The following is a 25,000-nucleotide window of genomic DNA, read 5'->3' as shown; positions in this document are numbered from 1 at the left end:
GGCGAATCGCCTCGACGGTCCTACGACCAGCCGAAGGATCGGCCAGCCGTCTGGACCATGACTCCAGCACGGACCGCCGAGATTGGGCCCTCCGTGCTCTGACCACACTGGGGCTGGGACGCGCCACGCCCCGGGCACGAAGTTCAGCCCGCCACCTATAGTCAGCGGCGAGCGCCTCCGCTTCCAGAACCCAAGGCGGCGTCCCAGCCAGTACACACGCCGCCTCAAAGGAGATGGTGCGATAACCACGGATGACCCTGACCGCGATGGTGCGTTGCGGCCGTTGCAGCAGCTTCGCCACCCCCACGGCCAGGGACTGGCCCCACACGGGCGCCCCGTATAGGGCCATTGATCGCACCACCCCCGTATAGAGACGGCGCGTCACCTGGTCAGGCCCCCCCACGTTGGGCAGAAGCCGGCTTAACGCGCCGGCCACCCCCAACAAACGAGGGACCAGGTTCTGAAAGTGAGCACGGAAGGTCCAACGACTGTCCAGAATGAGGCCGAGGTACTTCAACTGCACCCCGACCCCGATACGGACGCCTCCAACCACGATATGGGCATCGACAGGTGGCACTCTCCGGGGCCTGTGGAACCACATGGCCTCGGATTTACTGAGCGCCACGTCGAGGCCCAATCTCCTAATTTTGCCGACGACATGCGCCACCCCAGCCGTAGCAAGACGGGCAGACTCAGCAAAACTCCCCCCCCGGGCCACGACCAACGTGTCGTCCGCGTAACATATTACGCTCAGGCCCGGGAGGAGGGCACCTCTCAGCACCCAGTCATACCCGATATTCCACAAAAGGGGGCCGAGCACCGACCCCTGTGGAACACCGCGCACGACCGGGAACCGGTGCAGGATCCCACCATGTCCAGTACACGTGACCGATCTGTCCTCTAAGTAGGAACCCACCAGCCGGCGAAGGTAGGGGGGCACTCTATGTCGTTCCAGCGCCCCCCCTATCACGGACCAGGGCAGGGTGTTAAACGCATTGGCGATATCGAGCGACACCGCCAAAGCCACCCCACCCCTGGAGACGGCCTCCTCCGAGAGGGCCCGCACGCGAAGGATCGCGTCTACCGTTGAGCGGCCCTCTCGGAAGCCATACTGCTCCGCCGACAGATCGGGTCCCACCCCGACCAGATGCTGGATGATGCGGGCTGCCAGAATGCGTTCCAGCAGCTTGCCCACCTCATCCAGCAACACGATGGGACGGTACCCGGCGGCAGTATCCGCCGGGCGCCCCTCCTTTCTCAACAGCACGAGTCTGCCCGTCCTCCACGATGAAGGAAACCGTCCCGACTCGAGGCAGGAGTTGTAAAGTCTCAAGAGTCGGTCCCCTAGGGCACCAAGAGCCAAGGCCCAAACCCGGCCATGGACGCCATCCGGGCCGGGTGCAGTGTCCTTCGCGCACATTTTGCGAACGGCCACACGGAGCTCCGCCCCCGTTATATGGGGCACCTCAGCAGGGACTTCGCCGTCGTAGTCCGGCGGCGCGTCCATAGCGGGAGCGACAAATCCCTCCCGCTCCTGCGGGAAAAGCACCGAGACGATGTCCCGCAGCTGCTGAGGCTGGAGACGCTCCGTGATCGGGGGGGCCCATGGGCGCATTTTATTGCGCACCATATGATAGGGCCGCCCCCACGGATCCTCATCCAGCGTCTCCAAGAGACCCTCCATGTGTATACTGAGACCTTAGAACTTATATATCAAGGTGGGTGGCGCATTTACGTTTTAGATGTCTATGGGCTCCAGTAACCACTTAACACCAGGTGGGCTGTGAGCTCGTCCACTTATATAAGCAATAAAAATAAATAAATAAATATTATTTCTGGAAAATAATAACAGGTATATTTTGAACTAATTCTAGATGATCATATACATTTCAAGATCTAGTCTTGTTCTCTCATTTTTTGTCTCAAATTTAAAGCCTAGCTTGAGCTTATGACTTTATTTGTTTTATTTTATTTATTTATTAATTTGCGAGTATATTTTACTTAAAATATTCTTCGAATTGGGGCGCTAAAAAGGTATCGTTCCCCGGGCGCGACTTAAAATCGCTTAGTGTTCGTTAGCGTGTCCTCTTTTGATGATAATCTGATTGTAACGATCAGATAACCTAATATTATTATGAAAGTCTATTAAATTAATTAAAGGCTGCAAATTTACGTTTACGTAACTCGATCTAGACACGTTGGACGCGATCTATGAAACAATTAGATGTTCTTTTTTTTTTTGTTTTGTTCTTATAGTCCTTTCACTTCGATTGAGTTTTGAAATTCGGTATAGATTTACTGCAAGACGATACGTGGGTTCATATTAATACGCTTTTATTAGCTTCAGACACGTATGTATGTTTGTAACGGAATCTTTGAACATGATTTTGACCCCCTTCAAAACGTCAGATTAACTCGAAATTTGGTATTAAGGACCGATGACAATTTTATAATAAATAAAAATTGTTTTAAAAAAAAAAATTGAAATTCAAGTTTAAAATAACTAACAATATACGCTTTTAAAGAAAATCCAATTAAAAAATAGAAAATAAATTTTAATAAATTTGAATTAAAAATAGTGTAAGAAAAAATTATTTTATTGTAAAAAAAAAAGCGTGTTTATGTGTGTAGAGAATACACTTTCGGTTTCTTATTCAGACGACATCTGTGCAATCTTCGCTCGTATTTACAAGACGCGTGTGTGCTAAGAGACAGTTGCGCGAATTTGAAAAAAAAAAACAATAATTACTTCAATTATTCGTGTGAATAAATAAAATTAAAAAAAAAACAATAGTTAAAACGCGGTCACGACAATTATATTATGACCTCGTCATTTTCGCACGAACGTAATCCTCCTTATTCTTAATCGGCTAATAAAACTAGAAATAGCTTTAGTTAATTTCTTGGAGTCTGAGTATGCCTGCTCGCTTTTCTCGTTTTTTTTCTGTATTTATTGCCTAGATGGGTGGACGAATTTACGGTCCATCTGGTGTTACGTGGTTATCGGAGCCCATAGACATGTACAACGTAAATGCCGCCACCCACCTTGAGACATGAACATTTAACGAACGTGCGTTTTAGCTATCTTAGAATTGACTGAGACTGAGTTCCTCGCCGGATCTTCTCAGTGGGTCGCGTTTCCGATCCGGTGGTAGATTCTGCGAAGCACTGTGTCAGCAACACTTCTACTTTGAGCCTCGAGAGCTAACTTACACGCTAGGATGAAGCTGAAATAGCCTCTCAAGGCTATCAGCATAGGTAGGGGAAAAATCCGACTTATCAGACGTATTTAAGTCGGTGAAAATTGCGTTCAAAGATTTCGGTTCACACAGACATACGTATGTACATACCAAGCTAGTGAGAGCATGTTAAACATTAGTCTTGGTTGAACACCACAAACTGAATGTAAAGGTTAAGGTGCTTAAAAATGAACAAGAGGGCCACAATGGTCGGCGTTATCGGTTGAAGCGATCTTGTTTAGATAATGGAGGTCACTTGCAAATCGTACAAAGAATGAGGGTTTGCTATGCAGCACCATGTGGCAGACATTATTAACACGTTGAACGCCAGACTAGAAACCAGGTTTAGCCCATTGGGCCGTGACCGACACCCGGTGACAGCCTAGAAGTCTGGTCCAAAGGGGGCCGAAATCGACAATGTGTGTCTGCCATTTGACATCGCACGGGAAATAATGATTATTATAGTCACTGTTTCCGTAAGTCGCTCGTCATTTTTTAGCTATTTCTTGATCATATTTTCGAAAAAACACCTTAATGATTTTTGGACGATTATTGATATCATTTGATTACTATTTTACTACCATGGGCCTACGAGAGAATTCTTGGTCAAGCTAATGGTGACTGGCAAGGTTGACGGAAGGAGACCACACGGTAGAGAGAGGCCCGACACGTTGGACTGACCAGATCCGCACTACCCTCGACACCACAGTTCATTATGCTCTACACTCAGCGGCAGATAGGAGTAAATGGTGTGGAATGATCCGGAATAAACTCTTGTTGCGAGGAGGTCACGACCCTCCGTATTGAGGAAACCGGAGCGAGGAGAAGAAGAATTGTTGTACGACGACCAACTCTACCAAGAGTGCATACGACTGAGAAAAAGAAGAATTGATATATTGGTCCAGTTTTAAGGGAAAATATACCGTCGACACATGATGTCCGTCATGGCGTCCAACGCGTTAAGAACGTCAACAGTTCACATGTACCCAAAACGAAGACACGTTGGATACTCACGGAGGTCGTACTGCCTCTCGAACCGAACCGTGCCCCAATGAAAATAAACTCGAACCGTAATTGCGAACTATGTACTTGTTGTTGCGTCGGAGTCACACGCGATCAGGTACGTCTTTCGCCTTTCCATTCGCTGTGCACCTTGGGACCTTGTTCGCTCGAAACACAAGATTATGGCTTGCCGCTAATGTGTGTGAATTTCTTGGTCTAGTCAGGGTAGACTGGCCGAGCTTATGTTGTCAAAAGACTGGCGCGGCTAATCAACATTAAACCTTGAATATCGCGACAGACAATAGAACGGTTTTTTTCCTACCTATTCTAGTAACCTTGAGAGATTATTCTAGATTCGCCGAACTAGTAGGTGAGCTCATGGGGCTCAAACCTGACAACGTTACTAACACCAACCCTAGCAAGAGCCGTGCTCCGCAGAATCTACTACCGGATCGGAAACGCGACCCAATGAGAAGATCCGACGAGAAACTCAGTGGGCTGTGTCTGTGGGTTAATTTACTCGCCGAGCCCTTCGTCGCTAGCGACGGATTCGACGAGGACGGTGACCGGTGCTTGAGGTAGTTAAAGTACCGTCGGGACAGATCGACAGATCGGGAGGATCCGAAATGGGTAGACTAGCTCACGACCCACCTGCTGTGAAGTATTTACCGGAGCCCATAGACATGTACAGCGTAAATGCCGCCACTTACCTTGAGATATGAGTTCTAAGGTCTCACCTCCACCCTTCAAACCGAAACGCATTACAGCTTCACGGCAGAAAGAGGCAGAGTGGTTGTACCTGGCCGAGCGAACTCACAAGACGTCCTACCACCAGTAATTATGCAAATTATAATTTTGCGGGTTTGGTAGTAGTATAGTGGGTTTGCTATAGGCGTCAAACCTAAATAGAGCTAATCATTCTCGAGTTGTAATCGCAGCGAAGAAATTTTTTGATGGCCACGGGCTCTTGTAACTATTGCGGCTGTATCAAGAGTACCATCTGAAAAAGAAGATAGATGTTGATGACGATAATTATGTTACAGTAATGTTTGAGGAATTATAATTGTACAATATATAAACAAAATGGTTAGGTAACTTTGCGTAATTTAAGACGATTAAAAAAATTGGTTTTACATTGATTGGTTCACGAAATGGGAACATACAGACTGTTTTATTAATAGTCACTTATCGGAGGCTTGTAGATAGACTATTAATAAATCTCATACATATTAATACATTATTATTTATTTTAATTATCACTGGTAACAGGCTTATAGTTCCGAATTGGTTAGACAAAGAGCGTGAATATTCTTTTCAGTTTATTTTAAGAAATTTCACTTTTCTTACTAGTTTTAGGGTGTGTGATGAGACCTCTCGGGTAACTACCACCATTTCGCCTATTTTTTTACTCCGAGATAGTATTGCATTTTTATTAGAAGAGTCACACTTAAACCGCTCTACTAAAAACTGAGACTTAAAATTTTTGTATGAAGTTGGGTGATGGCATTTATATTTGATGTCTATGGGTTCTTGTGACCACCTAACACCAGGTGAGGAATAAAAATAAAAAATAAAATAAATAAAAAAATATTAAAAAAAAACTGAAAGCTGTCAACCCTACAGACAAGCCCATTTTTCTCATACAATAATAGGCGTCGATTAGAATCGCGACCAATCGATTATTTCAACACGTACATTCGATAACCTTTATTATCGATGTACATACAATTCGTGTAGGTTGCCAATCTTCTTTGTTAGTTTGAGACGGTGATGTTTACCCAAGACGTTTGGGACGATTCGATGGATTACTTTAAACTAGTTGAGAGATAGCGTCGTTTTACCGATGCTATTTTCAGACGAGACGGTACCGCCTTGGAGAATTCAGTCGCGAAGCAGTCACGCATCCCAGTTTGAACAGAACAGCTGTGATTGAGGAGCTATTAGCTTATTACCACCCGTCCTGGTTAAGCCTTTGCTTGCCCACGCGTTCTGATGAAAACGAAAAAGCCTCCGGGCTACCAGTAATCTTTCAATCATAAAAAAAAAACCAGCTATAATAGAGCAAAATTGAGATTCGGGTCGCAAGATTCGCCATTAAATCCTATAACGGACAAGATGAAAATTCACTTGATGTCGAGGCAAAGAAATTATCGCAATAGGTTGGGGAAGTTTCTTCGCATTTTTTAATATAGTTTATTTACATTTAACTAAAGTATGTAGGTCCCATTTTGTTCCATAACTTTTTGCCACCATGTAGGTAGGGACATGATCCCATTGCTATAAAAATTTTGGGGCTTCTGATCAAAATACCGCGACAATTGGTTTTGGCAGTCCTCTCGTGATGTTAACTTGACACATTCACGTCATTACGGATCCTCCTGACCCATTAACGGTGCTTTTAGGCACCACAAGCACCGGTCACCGTCCTCGTCAAACCCGTCACTTGCGACGAAGGGCTCGACGAGCGAACTAACCCATAGACACAGCCCACTGAGTTTCTCGCCGGATCTTCTCAGTGGGTCGCGTTTCCGATCCGGTGGTAGATTCTGCGAAGCACTGCTCTTGCTAGGGTCAGTGTTAGCAACTCACCGGTTGAGCCCCGTAAGCTCACCTACGAACATTAGGGTGAAGCTGAAATAGCCTCTCAAAGCTATCAGCATAGGTATGGAAAAAAACAAAAAACTTGACACTAAAGAATTCTGAAGAGAATTGGCATCCGAAATGGCTAAGTCACTTTATAAAATAGTTTTGGTGGGCTTTCAGAGACAATAACAGTTTCCTTAATTTTTTATATAATTATTTTGTTACTCTCTTTTGCTGCACAATGGAGTGGCATATTCACTAGGTGAATAATCTCCTTAAATAAAGATTTTTAAAAAATGGCTCTCCTGTAAAGTTGCAAAAATGTCTCTTAAACTAAATATCGTTTCACCCCTTGATATTATTTCCGATTTTGCGTATTGACGGACTATTGTAAGATGGCTTAATGAAACTAAAATAGCTCTGCCAGTTTTGTTTTTCCCCTACCTATGCTGATAGCCTTGAGAGGCTATTTCAGCTTCTTCTTGACGTGTAGATGAGCTCACGGAGCTCAAACCGGAGTGTTGCTAACACTAGCCCTACCAAGAGCAGTGCTTCGCAGAATCTACCACCGCATCGGAAACGCAACCCACTGAGAAGATTCGGCGAGAAACTCAGTAGGCTGTGTCTATGGGTTAATTTCCGCCGAGCCCTTCGCCGCAAGCGACGGGTTCGACGAGGACGGAGACCGGTGCTTGTAGTACCTAAAAGCACCGGTAATGTATCGGGAGGATCAGTAATGACGTGTCTAGGGCGACGTCGCTTCGATTGCTTACCATTCGGATCGGGTATGAGCTGCCAGTAATATTATATCGAAGCTTTAGTACCAAAGCTGGCATTACCCCACCGCGGTTGTGCTGGGCGAAGCTTGGACCCATTTCCTTAAGTGCAAGGCCTTCATGTCTTAATGTTGCACAATGTACTATCAACAGACAATGTGCACTGAAGCGAATTATTATTATTTTGCAATTAAAATTTACTACATTTGTTTTGCTATCGTCACCTAAACGCTTCGATTGCTAGGATACGGACCTTAACTTTAAGTACAAATTTTTGTGTTTTCTTAACATTTTCATGAGACAATTAAAACTATTTTTACAGTTTTAATTTTGTGGTTTCGTATTATCGTTTTAATGTTTTCGAAATTACTAATTACTGGTGGTAGGACCTCTTGTGAGTCCGCACGTGTAGGTACCACCGCCCTGCCTATTTTTGCCGTGAAGCAGTAATGCGTTTCGGTTTGAAGGGTGGGGCAGCCGTTGTAACTATACTGAGACTTTAGAACTTATATATTTTTTTTATTTTTTTATTTCTTAGATGTGTGGACGAGCTCACAGCCCACCTGGTGTTAAGTGGTTACTGGAGCCCATAGACATCTACAGCGTAAATGCGCCACACACCTTGAGATATAAGTTCTAAAGTCTCAGTATAGTTACAACGGCTGCCCCACCCTTCAAACCGAAACGCATTACTGCTTCACGGCAGAAATAGGCGGGGCGGTGGTACCTACCCGTGCGGACTCACAAGAGGTCCTACCACCAGTAAATATGGTTATATGGTTTTCTCATGGATACCATTATCCATATAAGCCATATTATGGCTTAGTATATGGTTTTCTCATGGATACCATTATCCATATAAGCCATATTATGGCTTAGTATATGGTTTTCTCATGGATACCATTATCAGAACTGGACTAAATTGGAACGGGGCCACACGGGAAGCGTCAGCTTCTAAAAAAAAAAAAGAATCATCAAAATCGATTCACCCAGTCAAAAGTTATGAGGTAACAAATATAAAAAAAGAACATACAGTCGAATTGAGAACCTTCTCCTTTTTTGAAAAGTCGGTTAAAAATCTCGCCCTAAGCACATTGAAGAAAAAGCTAGTGGCTGAGAGGCTTTTTAAGCGGTCGTATATCATTGATATTTTTCCCAATTTGGTGTGGATTGCTATGTGCAATGTCTTAGAAAACCGGAACTTATCTTTTGTCTCGTCGATAAAATTGATTACGTCATGAAGCCGGAGCTAAGTTATACTTGCCTGGTATGTCAGGATCATGTGTCCAACTGTCATTTCACTATCGAATACCAGTCAATCAACTTGCGCTCTTGCACTGTGCGCTAAGAACGCTGTCTGTATAAGAGTCGTCAAATGTATTTTTAGATATTACGGATATTGGATAAAGATTTGTGATGAATTTTTTATGACTGTTTTTTTTTTTTGTTAATCGCTATCATTGGCGCTGATTAGGGATGGTTGTTGGAGAGTTTATTGGAAATTTTGTTTTCCTCTAAGTCTCTCGCTGTGGATTCTTACTTATTGAAATTACTGCCTCCATCCACAATGCGTTTTGGAAGATATATGTAATAATAGATCAGAAAATGATGCTGTAAGTTAATTTATTCACGTACTATCCGGCTTTTGTGTTTAGATATACTTTAGCTTGTAGAGTGAGAGCTCTCAGTGGCAACTTGACTTTTTTTATTATTCGCTGGTAGCCTAAGGGACTATTCCAGCTACGCTCTTGCTGGTAGGTTAGGTCACGGAGCTCAATCTGACCGGAATACCACCGGATCGGAATCGCGACCCACTGAGAAGATCCGATGAGAAACTCAGTTGGTTTTGTGTCTACGGGCTTGCTCTATGTCCCTGGCATAGCTGATGTCAAGAAAAATGGTAACCATCTATTATAAAATTGATCGTATGCTCGTCCACTGCCAATGGCGTTTAAAAAACCCCTCTAATTTACCCAATTTTACGAAAGAATACGATAAATTTCACAATCCTTTTGCCATAAGAAAGGTACATGCGAATAAAATAGTTGCATTATTAGAAGATTTTTTTTTTTAAAAGTTGAATTGACAGATATCCGATGATATCGGGTATCAAGATTGATATCTGGGAGTGAAAGGTTTAAGCAATATTTCGCTTTATCCGCGACATTTATCTTTGTAATTAAAGATTTGGTATTAGCATCAACAGTACGATGTTTTTAATTGAACTTTAATTAAATTTACTCCACCATTCAAATAGCTGAAGAAATTGTAGGTTTATGATATTTTTTTCCAAATTTTAAACCCTAATTATATCTCCTGTAAAATTGGAAAATGTCACTTGAAACAAATTTTTCATCCCTTGAAATCTATATATACGTGAAGCAAAAACTTTGTATCCCTTTTTACGAAAATTGCGCGGACGGAGGAGTACGAAATTTTCCACACTAATAGAGAATATAGAGAAGAAGTGTACCATGCTAATATTTTTTTAAAATAATGCATAAAAGATACCTTAAATCAATAATGAAAACATTACACACACTACATACCATGTATTTGACGCACACACGCATGCATACTATTTATTGTCAAACTTTTGTTCGTGACGTCTGTTGTCAAATTGAGAATAGATTAAATATTGTTTGTCTTTGTTAATATTTTTTATAGTGTAGCCTTGGCGAAATTTGTGATTATAGAAATAAAATACAATCATAATAGTGTACAAACTTACAATTCCAATTAATTACAGTCGAATTTCGACTACTGCGGGACCTCTAGTATAGTTTATTATACGTAGCTTGATACACGGGACAGATGACGTAGGGATATTTCTGGGGTTGGGCGCTGTTCAAATAGAACGATTTTGAAATAAACTGTCATGCGTATCAAGCTTTGTTGAACGGACTATGTCCGCCAACGCGATTACATAACAGGGGCGAGTGTGTGGGTGTGTGTTCACGTGTGTCGTACACTCGTCACTCATGGAGCCAGTTCGACCTGTTCAAATGTCAAGTGCAACGGACTTGTCTTGTTGGGTCGGAGCGTTGCACCGGACCCTCTGAGGCTGAGAAACTTCGATAACTATGACCCGTTTTGATGCTTTTCTATTGTTTTATAACTTTGAGTGTGCATGAGATATGAGGTCACCTGTAGTCCCGAAATTCGAAGCTAAACGCTTTCTTGCGGGCTACTTTTTTATTTTTATTGCTTAGATGGGTAGACGAGCTCACAGCCCACCTGGTGTTAAGTGGTTACTGGAGGCCATAGACATCTACGACGTAAATGCGCCACCCACCTTGAGACATAAGTTCTAAGGTCTCAGGTACAGTTACAACGGCTGCCCCACCCTTCAAACCGAAACGCATTACTGCTTCACGGCAGAAATAAGCAGGGTGGTGGTACCTACCCGCGCGGACTCTCAAAAGGTCCTACTTCCTACTTTACAACTATATTTTTTGTGGGTTAGATTTTTATTAAAATATGACCTTCTTAACTCAAAGAAGCTTGTGAAGTGGTCAGTGTCTGTCGTCAAATTTGAATTTCGGATCAATCGAAACGAATGCATTGGCGTCTTAACCGCAGGGTATTTTCTGCTTAAACTCGATCGATCTTGATATGGGCATGTTTCATTCAGTGTTTACAACTATTACCCCAAAATCACTCCCGGCATTTTATGGGGAATTGTAGGATATTGGTATGATAATTGTTTGAGCTCGATCGATCTGAATGTGGGCATGCTTAGTCCAGTACGCACACCATTGCCCTGAAAGCACCCGCCGCATTTTAGGGGAATTATGGTGGGGTATTTGTACGATAATTGTACTTGGGTTGAGGCCTGTCTTTGTCATTGTCTTGTCTATCCTCTCTGCTATTCTACCAGATCCGACCATAATAATATGTTTACTGCCCAAATAACATTAAAGTACTGAAACGACACATGAAACGAAATGTGAAAGTAAATAATATCATATAAGGGCATTACGTTCTGATATTATAGCCCTTGACATTTGTTCATGCGAATATACCACGTCGTCGTCCTAAATGCGTCATATGTTAATGTTAATATAGGTTTCTTGATGAATGTAGGTGTCGTGTCCCTTTCGAGTTATCGAGGTTCATTGACCAGGTACTTCAGGTACTTTTGCAGGTACGAGCAAACCTCTAGTTGCTCGGAGAGAGCTGGAGTAGGGGTTGCTTCTGTACTACCACCGCCCCAAGAGACGACAGCCGTCTATCATTCCGTGGCCTGGAAATTTTTAAACTTGACCACGATGATCCCGTGATGATGATGAAGATCCCGTAATCTTCGCTGCGTCATCTTTGGTTGACTGGTAGAGAATGCCTAAGTAATTGAGTTCGCTAATGTATAAAAGACGCATAAATAAATAACTATGGTCATTATTTTCGAGACAGTTTGGTTCTTGGCGGGGTAGTGGTCCTACCACCAGTAATTACGTAAATTATAATTTTGCTGGTTTGATTTTTATTACACCATATTATTCCTTCACTGTGGAAGGAAGGAAGTCTACGGAGCTAGAGCAATACAAACATGTCAACCGCTCGCGAAAACTTAACGAAGCGCAAATCTTTGGATCTTGTGATTTACCTAAGTCAGTAATACACCAAATGCGAGACCTATTTTAATATCGTATCTGACGCAATAGCCGATCAAACAGGTCGTTTAGTCTATACCAGTAATATCTAGGAAATGTGAGAAGTATTTCGTAATTGCGCTGGCGAATATGCAAATCAGGGCGTGAACCGTACGCGAATAGGGTTAGGGGAACTAGTTTTATTGTATCTAAAATAATCTAGACAAAAATTACATAGTCTTGTTAATAGAAGAATTTCCTGTTAGTTACAATTGCATATGAATGTAGAAGTAATAAGTAAAAGTAATTGGGCTGGCCATATATGCCGTAGGACTGACGATCGCTGGAGCAGACGAGTTCTCGAGTGGAGTGCGGCTGAAGACGTAACATGGGACGCCCCCTGGCTAGGTGGTGCGATAACCTCCGAACGGTGGCCGGCATGAAGTGAATGAGGAGAGTCGTAGACCGGGCTCAGTGGTGTGGATTGGGAGAGGCCTATGTCCAGCAGTGGACGACTGTGGGCTGTTGATGATGATGTAGAAGTAATGTAGTAGAATTGCAGAGAACGAGTTAGCTTCGTTCATACATTTGATATCTGTAGCTCTTGTGTTGGATGCAGTCAGCACAGTACCAATTGTTGTGGTGAGTTTTAGAGGAGGCCTACGTCAAGCAGTGCAGATCAGGCTGATAGATGATGTAGGTCATAAAGTCTGAGAGATCGCCGGCTCCTTTTGAGCAAGAGAGTCCTTCAAAGCTTATAGGGATTTCAAAATTAACTGCCAAATTCGCCTCCGTAAAAGGTTATGCTGGGTAGATAAAGGACTTCGAAGCTAGTATCGTAAATTGGCACACGGTCTCTCTGGTGTTATATGGCACCTTGAGACATGAGGTGGACTTATCATTTTTAATGTATGGCAGCTAAGAAATCGAGATGGATAACAGTTTCGCGACAGGATATTGGTAGGCAGTCCTTACTACTCCATAACAATACGACCTTAGTAAGAGTAGTTTATTGTATTATAAATAATAATATCGACTCGACAAATGAAGAATATTTTGTCCATATAACAGTGTCACATTGTGCATCATTCTGAATTTCATTGCTTGCGTATAATCAATCCGCTATGAAGAACTTAGACCTAACTAGATTAGTCGTCAGTGACCACTATGACATATCTTTCTTCAAACGCGGTTTGTGGAGAGTACTTAACGGTAGGGAGCGGCTTGGCTCTGCCCCTGGCATTGCTGAAGTCCATGGGCGACGGTAACCACTCACCATCAGGGCTGTATGCTCATCTGACTACGCGGGCAATAAAAAATAATAAAAAAACTAACACATTCGTGAAGTCGGCAATATAATTTGATGACAAAAAAAATGCAAGATTAAATCATAACAGTAATTTTAATTATGTTTTACGACTCGAAACCAAAGTACTAGATAGTTAGAACTTTCAAAAGATTCGTATATCCCACAGCTTAATACATGTTTCTTCTATACCATATATTGAGACCTTAGAACTCATATATCGAGGTGGATGGCGGTATTTACATTGTAGATGTCTATGGGCTCCGGTAACCACTTAACACCATTTGGGATGTGAACACTTCCACCTATCTGCGCAATAAGAAAAACCAAACCCATTAGTTGTAAATTATGTCCCACACGATGCCATTTGACTTCGGATGTATTTTTTGGACAGGGTTTTGAAGAAGAACCGGTATTTGTAAGCACGCGCTTAGATTTTGATCATGAACCTGTAACCAAATGAATTTGGTAAATCCTTTTATTTTGTCGACACAATTTAGACTAATCTCCCGACAGAGAGACAGCCTTAGAAATGGCGACCCAGTTTCCACAAACAAGTTCTAGATTAATAGCCTTGTACTATTGTTTGTTTAACTGGACTTCAGGTTGATAATGCTTCATATTAAACGTTAAGGTGTTGAGGTTTTTGTTAAGTTGTCGCGTATGGACAAATTATCACACGACTGGTTTGCTTAAGGCGTCATCAACAAAACAAGACGTGCCATGCCAAATTATAATGAAGTCACCAAAAGCCATATTGATTTTGATTTAAGTTTTACTGTTTAATTGAATTATAGGTTTTTTTTCGCATGACAATATAATTAATTGGTTATTTCCTTATAGCCATGTTTGTGGCGTTCGATTTCATTGGTCAAGTTTATCGCACTCATTAGGTATTGGTTACGCTAAATATTTTTATGTGAACATCGGGTTCGTTGTGGTGGCATTGTGAGGCTGCAAGGAATCGTATCATCATCATCATCATCATCATCATTCTCTTGCCCTTCTCCCAGTCACCTGAGGTTGGGGCGACATTTTTTCTCCTTCCATACTCCTCTGTCATATACCATTTCTTCGCTTACACATATCGTCTTTCACGCAATCCGTCCATTTTTTCATAGATCTACCTCTTCCTCTACGGGAAAGTATCACCTTCCTGCCTATTTCTGAAGCGAAGCGGTAGTTCTTACCGATTTGAAAGTTGGGACAGCCGTTATAAAATAAGTTTGAGTCGTCAACTACGCGTGTCAATTTGGGGCTTATGGGTCCCGGTAACCGCTTAATTCCTTGTCGTCCAAGGAAGGATAAACGGCGTAAGACCGCGCGTGAGGTCTCCCATGCTGCGGACCAACCAAAATGGGTGCAATTGGACGTCCTGGAGCAGGATGATAAGGCGGGGCATTGTAAGACACGTTGGATCTGCTCCATTCAATAAAGTAATGATCAACTAGTGTTCAAGAGTGAAACAATTAGGGAGATGAACCATTGAATACACGATGGCCCGTCAGCTTTTCTGGCCATCTAATACAAATGAATAAAGATAGAATCCTAGAGGTTTATCCTTGGTTATCTTATTGTTTTAGATGACGGTACAACTCCGAAGAAGCGTCCCAAAGAGATGTGTCTCTCAGACGCTCCCCACACAATGGAGATCGCCCAGATACTTGTGTCGCTGCTGCACGCCTGGGGTCTCGACCCTGACCTGGACAGGGTCTGCGAGTCGAAGCTCGGTCTATTAAGACCTATGGTAAGTGTGAAAGTTAAGATTTTTCGTACCTGATAAATACACCGGGTATAATTATTATTATTATTATTATTATTCAGAATTATATTATTTTCTTCGGTTATGCATATACTACGGTATAATACGTAATACTGTTGTTGATGTTATTATTATTATTATTTTATTGCTTAGATGGGTGAACGAGCTCACAGCCCACCTGGTGTTAAGTGGTTACTGGAGCCCATAGACATCTACGACGTAAATGTGCCACTTACCTTGAGATATAAGTTCTAAGGTCTCAAATATAATTACAACGGCTGCCCCCCCCCCCCCCCCTCAAACCGAAACGCATTACTGCTTCACGGGAGAAATAAGCAGGGCGGTGGAAGTCAATCGTGAACATTTGTTGAGTACGTATTTCATTAGAAAAATTGGTACCCGCCTGCGGGATTCAAACATCGGTGCATCGCTCAAGACGAATGCACCGGACCGGACGTCTTATCCCTTAGGCAACGACGACGGCCACACTATTAATAAACAAAAATGTATCTAAAAGTTGTTTATAGTTTAACACGTTTTTAAACTTCCGTGGTCCCAGGTCCCGGTGTGCTTCGGCGTGGTCTCCCGACACGGCCACATGGCTGTCCAGCTTCCGACTCGCCTCATCAGCTGGACGGAGGCCTGCGCTGCCGCGCCCGACGACCCGCTACTCGTAACCTCGGATCTACCACCGGAACTATTGACCCAGGAAAAACTTACCAGGTAACTCACTCGGCCTGGGTGTAGGACTGATATCTCAGGTCTTGAAATTGGGGACGCCCCATTAGCTTGTTGATGTCTAAGGGTTCTGACGCGAACCTTCTGATTGGATGGAATGGAACAAAAAAACTAAAATAATAATATATTGTTGCCAATAAGTCTGATATTGTGATAATAGATCGGTCTGCGCGTCGAGCAGTGTTGGTTGATGTCACCATTCCTCATGACGAGAACCACGTGAAGGCAGAAAAGGACAAATTAGTAAAATATTTATCTATTATCTCAAGGTAGGTAGCTCACAGCCCACTTGGTGCTAAGTGGTCACCGGAGCCAATAGACATCTACAACGTAAATGCCGCAACCCACCTTGAGATGTGAGTTCTAAGGTCTCAGTATAGTTGCAACGGTTGCCCTACCCTTAAAATCGAAACGCATTGCTGCTTCACGGCAGAAATAGGCAGGGTGGTGGTACCTATCCGTGCGGACGCACAAGAGGTCCTACCACCAGTAAAAATGGTGTGGGAATCGAACCCACGACCTTCAGCACCACCAAATCAGTCAAAATGATGAAAATCTCGTATAGGTTATTAAATATTTTGAATGTCAATCACAAGATTCCCTCGACTTCCATCAGGCTGTTCTCTTCGAAGCTACACTGGGAGTTGAGCACGACGCTGACCACGAACCATTTGCTGTCCATCGTGGCCTTAGCCAACACCCTCATGTCGATGAGCAACGCCAGCTTCCTACCAGAATCGGAGATGGCGCGGAGATTGCACAGGTAACAAACATAGCACACGTTAAAATATGCCGATAGATTTGTTTTCCCCACTAAAACTTCCTGCTCCCATTATCTATATTGTTATGTCGGTAAGAGTAACGCCATCTATTGGCGAATAGTCGAACGAATATCGAAGGATCTAGTAGCACCTAGAACGCTCGGGAAGTACAACGCCACCTATTGTCAGATAGCGGAAACAATACTAGAGATGTGTGGAATATTCTCATACTATAGATTGCTGTTTCAAAAAAAACGACTATAGTAGAATTTATTTTGTCCTTGCAGTTTGGGTCATAAAAAATCTCAGAGGTGAAGCGAGTATTTCGCTCTCTCTCTTCCACTCACGAGCCCTATGGACGGGCATAGTGATGCGCATTATTATTGTCGATAAGCGTTATCGATAGTGTATTTAGTTTTGTCATTTTGTGGGTTAGTGATAAAAATGAAAGAAAAAATCACTAATCGAACACTTACACCATAATATATCGCCGCAGCAAGTTAACGAGAACGGCAGAAATTAACACTTTGTAACTATAATTGAGACCTTAGAACTTATATCTCAAGGTGGGTGGCGCATTTACGTTGTAGATGTCTATGGGCTCCAGTAACCACTTAACACCAGGTGTGCTGTGAGCTCGTCCACTCATGTAAGCAATAAAAAACAAAAAACTTTTCGGGATCTATTCTTATTTCAGTGAAAAATTTTAACACATTGTTGATAACAGCAAGTGCAAATATCATTTTGAATAAATTCGGCCGTTTTGATGCAAAATAAAGGGGAAGCCACTAAAGAAATTCAGAGAACGAATGCATAAAAACACATTTCTGTTCGACATAATGTACTATAATTTGCAGGCAACTACAAATAAATGACTCATAACATAACAATGTCTCACCACCCTTCGTATACCACCCCGCCGCCGTACCTGCCTTCGATGACACATTTGTTTTTATCGATAATGGCGTTGCGCCCGCGCAACATGCTCACCGCCCTAGCCGGGCTATGTTTTATGACCCAAACTGCACGGACAAAATAATTGTACTATAGTATTCATATTTATTGCTGTATATCATTACATCGGCTTCAGACCTTCGACCCGAAGCTCTTCTTCATGGGCGGCGGAGGAAGAACGTGAGGAACAGCTAGCAGCCCAGCAGGCCCACATCAAGCAGGGCTGGTCGTTACTCGCCACGCTCCATTGCGTATTGCTCCCTGACAAAGTCGTTGCAACCGGTAAGCTTCATCAATGACTCGTCTAGCGTTGAGTGGCCATTCAAGCTCATTGAGCCATAGTATTAACGCGACACCGGCTTAGAACAATATCGTATCAAACTTTCAACGATCGCACGCTTTTATTTTGTAAGCTCCACGGCTTATCTTGTGTTCCATAGTTGCTGGAGCTTTGTAGACATTACAACGTGAATGAGACGTAAGTTTGACGAAGTCTACATCATCTTATTGGTGGTGGAATCTCTTGTGACTCCGCGCGGGTATGTACCACCACCCTGCCTATTTCTGCCGTGAAGCAGTAATGAGTTTCGGTTTGAAAGCGGGACAGCCGCTGTAACTACTTAAGACCTTAGAACTTATATCTCAGGGTGGGTGGCGCATTTGCGTTGTGGATGTCTATGGGCTCCAGTAACCACTTAGCACCAGGTGGGCTGTGAGGACGTCCAACCATCTAAGTAATAAAAAAAAATATGACTGCTTTGGGGCAGAAATAGATCAGATAGAGTGGAACCTACCCGAGCGGACATACAATACGGTTTGGGACAAGTAAAAAACAAGTTAACGACCAATCGGGTTCGGGGTCTTAATAAATCCTTATTGGCTCAAAGGTAGGTGCACAGTTGACTCGTGAATTTGACGTATTTGGAAGTCGTTTCTGACCGTGTGTGGTATTAAAAGCCCGCACGGTTAGGTACCACCTATCTGCGTACCTCTGCCGCTATGCTTTCGTGCGCTATACTGGATCTCGGGTCTCAGAGGGGGTGGCGGGTCGAGACCTCAACAGGTTTCAAAGACCGCTTTTCAGACTGCCTTTTTATATCGAATGTGGTGGATGGTTCCAGGAGCGAAGAACTTCAAGCGTCCCCAAGTGGAGATGCTGGCGCGCAGGTGGCAGCATCACTGTCTGGAAGTGAGGGAGGCAGCCCAGGCTCTACTCCTAGCTGAATTAGCAAGGTCAGAAGCCTTTAGTTAAATTTTGTAACGTGTGTGAGGGTCGAGAAACATTATCATTTAATCGTCTAATTTATGAGCTTTAGGACTTAGGACCACACTGGCTCGATTTTCGGTCGAAGTCAGTGTTTTTGGGTAGGACATTTGATGGAATCCAGGGTCTGGTGGTCAGATTTTTGTCTCATATGCGTGGGCGATGGAGAGGGTTTTGCTCAGAGTTTCCCTACGATCTCAGACCAGTAATGGGGAGTTTCGCAGAAAGACCATGGTAACCGGCATAGCCCAAAGGATTGTGACGTTGAAGTGGCAGTGGGTAAGGCACATTGCTCGTAAAATGGATGGCCATTGGGGCCGAAAAGCTTTTGAGTGGCGACCGCATACCGGAAGACGTAGCGTGGGTAGGCTTCCCACAATATCGACGACCTATTAAGGTTCGCGGGGATCCGCTCGATGCAGGCAGCGCAGGACCGATGTTTGTGGCGAGGCTTGGAGAGAAACTATGGCAAGCAGTGGTCTTCTGTGGGCTGATAGAATAGAATAGAAATGAGTGGGAAATCCCAGCTTGCATTCAGTCACCTATATTGTCATCCTTGCTTTTAGGCACCCCAAGCACCGGCCGTCGTTCTCGTCGAACCCGTCGCTTACGACGAAGGGCTCGACGAGTAAATTAACCCACAGACACAGCCCACTGAGTTTCTCGCCGATTGTTTTCAGTGGGTCGCGTTTCCGAGCCGGTGGTAGATTCTGCGAAGCACGGCTCTTGCTAGGGTACGTGTTAGTAAAAACGTCAGGTTTGAGCCCCGTGAGCTCTCACCTACTAGCCTGGTGACGTTGATAGTCTTTTGAGACCATTAGCTTAGGTAGGAAAAAAAGAGTAAATATTGCATACGACCTTACGCAAGTATCGGTAGCGCCCATTAATGAATCTGTTAATACCACATGTGAAGTCCTGTGCGTCTGCAGGTTGGGTCCGAAGGGTCGCAAAGCCCTGGTCGACAACTGGGCCCAGTATCTACCTCTGTACACGCACACAGAGAGCATCAACCCTCATGCGGCGCAGAAGGAACCGGCCGAGAAATTGGCCAAAACGGTCAGTGGTAGAATTAGTTTTGGTATTTTTTTTTATATTAAATCGCTTGCGTTGGAAGTTTCTAGTGTATGTGGTGGAAATTTCGGGAAGGTCATCGGGAAGCCGAAGCATATCGAGGAGTAAAAGGCTTAAGCGCTTAGTACGTGATATTTATCTTTGTCATAAAAGGTCCGTTTCATTTGGTATCAGCATCAACAGTTTGATGGTTTTGGTGGTAGGACCTCTTGTGAGTCCGTAGGGGTAGGTACTACCACTCCGCCTATTTCTGCCGTGAAGCAGTAATGCGTTTCGGTTTGAAGGGCGGGGCAGCCGTTGTAACTATATTGAGACCTTAGAACTTATATCTCAAGGTGGGTGGCGCATTTTCGTTGTAGATGTATATGGGTTCCAGTAACCACTTAACACCAGGTGAGCTGTGAGCTCGTCCACCGATCTAAGCAATAAAAAAAAGCAAATAATTGAACTTCGATTAAGTTTACTTCGTTCAAATAGCCAAGAAAGCTTTTTTGTTAATTATATTTTTTTCCAAATTTTAAACTTTAAATGGCTCTCTTGTATAGTTGAGAAAATATTAAATAAACTTTCACCCCTCGATAATATTGTTGATTCGCGAACTCGTCATCACAGGAGTCCTTGGTGGGCGTTGTATCTCAGGAAACATTGAAATATGTCGACGGTAATGTTGACCTTTGATTACTTTGATTGTACAGGCGGTTAAATTACCTAAACGATTATGGATTACAACAATAATTCGCGATTTAGAGTCAATCGCTTTGTGAATGACCGCCATGTGCGACTTGAATTTCGTCCGCCATGTCAAACCCAACTTCATCCGGTGTTGCCCGCTCTTAATGAAATGTACCATTTAGTCGAATATTAAACGAAAAATCATAATCTAAATAAAATTGATATTTAATAATGATTACAAAATAAATTGCAACGCTTAAAACAAACTGATTTTCATTCTAAAGGACGATTTTTTAAAAATTAAAATCCGAATTGATTATTCTTCGCTGAAGACCGCTTTGTATTGATTCGATGCCTTTGAACTATTTACTCTCAAATACTAGCAACTTTGATTTCGCCGTGCACAAAATTTAAACTTATAGTTCGATGGCCGACACTAAAACTGTATTTTAATTGCATATTTCAAAGTAAACATTACGCTTTACCCGGTCATCGTTCTGGTCGAACCCGTCGCTTGCGACGAAGGGCTCGTCGAGTAAATGAACCCACAGATACAGCCCACTGAGTTCCTCGCCGGATCTTCTCAGTGGGTCGCGTTTCCGATCCGGTGGTAGATTCTGCGAAGCACTGCTCTTATTAGGGTTCGTGTTAGCAACAACGTCAGAACCTGCTGGTTCGGTAAATTTAAAATAATCCCTCGAGGTTACTAGAATAGGTAGAAGAAAAAAAAGCGCTTTATCCAAAAACACTTCAATAATAATCAAAAAGTACACATACGTACCAATGTCACTGGAGAGGTTAGAGAAGGTTAAGAGGTTAAAGAAGTGTGTCGCGCTGTTATGTTTTAAAAAAAAACGGCTTCAATAAACATGGAATAATAAATTAATGCGGATGCGGTAGGTCGATGAGTTTGACGAGGAAGAAGAAGAGATAGTCCGGAAGCCATCTTCCCTCGCCGAGCTGAAGCGGAAACAGACAACGGCCGTGGTCCTGCTCGGAGTCATAGGGGCGGAGTTCGGACAGGACATCACAAGCGAAGGTAGGACTTATACTGACACGAATAAAGGCTATTCTGCTTTGACAATTCGCAGCTTAATGTCGTTTTGGAATTGAGAATAGTGAGTGACGTCAGAGCGGTCGCCGACTTTGAAGCGTGCTTATTTCTGCCTATCCATCGTTCCGCCTATTTCTCCTGTCAAGTACCAATAAAAAAAAAACTTCAATTCTGTGATTACGTCAATATCAATTTTGAAAATTACCTTGGCCATCCAACGTAATCTTTATCTCTATACGTGAAGCAAAAACTTTGTATCCCTTTTTACGAAAATTGCGCGAACGGAGGAGTGTGAAATTTTCTACACTTATAGAGAATATAGAGAACAAGTGCACAATGCTAATTTTTTTTTTTTAAATAATGCATAAAAGATACATTAAATCAATACAGAAACCATTACACACACTACCATGTATTTGACACACACACGCATGCATACTATTTGTTTATTGTCAAACTTTTCTTTGCAGTCTGTCAGTTATAGTCTGTCAAATTGAGAATAGATTAAATACTGTTTTCTCTTTAATTTGTCTAAAGTGTAGTCTTGACGAAATCTGTGATTAAAGAAGTATAATAGTCCTTGACAATAGAATCATAATAGTGTACAAACTTATAATTTCCATTAGTTATAGTCGAATTTCGACTACCAGGGAGGGGACCACTAGTTATTATTATAACCTTGCATATAAAATATTTTTTTACTGGTGGTAGGACCTCTTGTGAGTCCGCGCGGGTGGGTACCACCACTCTGCCTATTTCTGCCGTGAAGCAGTAATGCGTTTCGGTTTGAAGGGTGGGGCAGCCGTTGTAACTATACTTGAGACCTTAGAACTTATATCTCAAGGTGAGTGGCGCATTTTACGTTGTGGATGTCTATGGGCTCCAGTAACCACTTAACACCAGGTGGGCTGTGAGCTCGTCCACCCATCTAAGCAATAAAAAATAAAAAAAGTAATAGTAAAATTTGTTACACTTAAAATTTACAAGTTCCGCTCAGAGTCAGTTTAGCTTTGCAATTGAAACTAGACAGTGTTTCTGAAACTTTTCAAGTCCCCTCTCTCTCTCTTTGACTAACTTTAATGAATCGACATAATTGAGTAAACGGTTTTTGTTATTGAAATAACATATTTACTGTATTGCGATAAATAAAAATCAATATTTGTTTATATCTATATATATCTGTATCCGTGTTTGATCTCTGCATTTCTAAATTATTTTTCCGATTGTGATAAATTCGCTGCAATTGTTATTGTCTCTTCGGGTAATGATTCTGTCATAGTACCGTCATCAAACGACAGGTGGCGCGCTAATAGTTTTAACAAATCGATGCTTTTCGTACAACCAAAGGATGTACAAAGAATTTATTCAAAATTTTGAACTATTCTAACGAATTCAATTTACATTATTGCAATAGAACCTATAACATACAGATTTCTTCGTGTAAAAATAAAACACGTGTGGCACTCGGGGACTGTCGCGGTAAAGCTATTGCATAGCATTTTTTATCAACTTATGTAATTATAATTAGACAATAATAATATGATATTAAAACAACAAAATAAAATAAGACCACGCTATATTTATAAACATAGCAAAAGCAAAACATTAACTGTCCCCTACACACTCAATGTGTTGAACGCGAGCTACATGGTGGCCGGAGAGGGGGTGTTAGGTTTTATTTTCGTTACGGAATATCTTGATTCGGTCGTCGCGCTTAAAGCCCGCGATGAAAGCTATGCAACAGCTTAAAAATTCATTGTAATAGCGTAAGGGATCTCGGGCCCAAGTTTGAGAAACGCTGTTCTTAATAAACAGCTTCATTATGGTTTATATGATTTGCTGCTGTATTATTGTACTATGCGAGCTCGTTCCGTAGGTGCGGCCGGGAACAAGCGCCGTAAGGATGTCGACAGCAGGAAGAGTTCGGTTGTAGAAGGTAAGCGCTTCTCAAATATGTGTAAATAGAGATGCTTGTTTTCTAAATATTCGGTTATTATACATATTGACGCTTGAAAGGCAAACGTGACTAAGCGACAATAACTGCTTTGTACATAAATGATAGGCAATAATCATATTCGATGCGCAAAAAAATATATTTCTAGGTCTATTAAAATCATTTCAATCCTACAGCTAGAGATTCGTTAAAATAGAATTTTTTTCATGTATTTCAACTTTAAATTAGTCTACTGTAAAGTTCACGCATTGTCGCTTAGTCACGTTTGCCTATCAAGCGTCGATATGTTTATTACTAACCCTATTCAATTTCGAAGAACTTACCTAACAGGTATATATTTTTGACTATGCATTTGTGAACAGTTTTAAGTTAATACATTATGGTCGCTTATTTATTTATTTTTCCTACCTATTCTAGTAACCTCGAGGGGTTATTCTAGATTAATTGAGCTAGTAGGTGAGCTCACGGGGCTCAAACCGGAAGTTTTGCTAGCACTGGCCCTAGCAAGAGCAGTGCTTCGCAGAATGTACCACCGGATCGGAAACGCGACCCACTGAGAAGATCCGGCGAGAAACTCAGTGGGCTGTGTCTATGGGTTAATTTACTCGTCGAGCCCTTCGTCACAAGCGACGGGTTCGGCGAGGACGGTGACCGGTATGGTCGCTGAGAATTACTGAAAAATTACATAATATATTTTTTTATTTCATACAACATTTCATATCTGTAGGATTCACGCTAAGCTCTTCGAATAACTTGGCCCGTCTGACTGCACTGGCCCTGACGCACTTACTGCAGGCGCCCGCGTGTCCCCGCCTGCCAGCCCACACGCCCCTGCGGCGTGCCGCTGTTGATCTGCTGGGGAGGGGCTTCACAGTTTGGGAACCATATTTGGATGTCAGTCACGTTCTTTTAGGTGAGTCGATTTACGTGGTTGGTTAAGTCGGTGCTCATGAAATGTGAGCACTTGACTCACAGTTGAAACGAATTTCTGCCGTGAAGCAGTAATGCGTTTCGGTTTGAAGGGTGGGGCAGCCGTTGTAACTATACGGAGACCTTAGAACGCATATCTCAACGTGGGTGACAGCATTTACGTTGTAGATGTCCATGGGCTCCAGTAACCACTTAACACCAGGCGGGCTGTGAGCTCGTCCATCCATCTAAGCGATAAAAAAAAACATTGTTAGCTGTATAAACCTTGTTAGCTGTATACAACGAGTTCGCCTTTTGTATTTTTAACATTAAGAGGAGTTAAATGAATTTTGTGTATTCGCT

The 25,000-nt window shown here is 42.7% G+C and overlaps 1 protein-coding gene and 1 long non-coding RNA gene across 4 annotated transcripts in view; one reads left to right on the top strand and one right to left on the bottom strand.

Annotated features, from left to right (window-relative positions):
- Window positions 1–25,000, bottom strand: part of LOC134200481 (uncharacterized) — a 330,115-nt gene that overhangs the window by 178,403 nt on the left and 126,712 nt on the right. The window lies entirely within an intron of this gene.
- Window positions 1–25,000, top strand: part of LOC110384750 (WD repeat-containing protein 7) — a 130,519-nt gene that overhangs the window by 98,110 nt on the left and 7,409 nt on the right. For all 3 annotated transcript variants that reach the window (XM_038017617.2, XM_038017619.2, XM_038017613.2), the window contains 9 exons: window positions 15,082–15,245; window positions 15,820–15,983; window positions 16,615–16,761; window positions 17,850–17,995; window positions 18,835–18,946; window positions 19,907–20,033; window positions 21,621–21,759; window positions 23,651–23,710; window positions 24,456–24,641. In XM_038017617.2, the coding sequence (XP_037873545.1) occupies window positions 15,082–15,245; window positions 15,820–15,983; window positions 16,615–16,761; window positions 17,850–17,995; window positions 18,835–18,946; window positions 19,907–20,033; window positions 21,621–21,759; window positions 23,651–23,710; window positions 24,456–24,641 (1,245 nt within the window). The remainder of the gene's footprint in view (window positions 1–15,081; window positions 15,246–15,819; window positions 15,984–16,614; window positions 16,762–17,849; window positions 17,996–18,834; window positions 18,947–19,906; window positions 20,034–21,620; window positions 21,760–23,650; window positions 23,711–24,455; window positions 24,642–25,000) is intronic.

This window comes from Bombyx mori, chromosome 2, assembly GCF_030269925.1.
Source record: "Bombyx mori chromosome 2, ASM3026992v2".
Classification (NCBI taxonomy): domain Eukaryota; kingdom Metazoa; phylum Arthropoda; class Insecta; order Lepidoptera; family Bombycidae; genus Bombyx; species Bombyx mori.
This window is presented reverse-complemented; position numbering and strand designations above follow the sequence as displayed.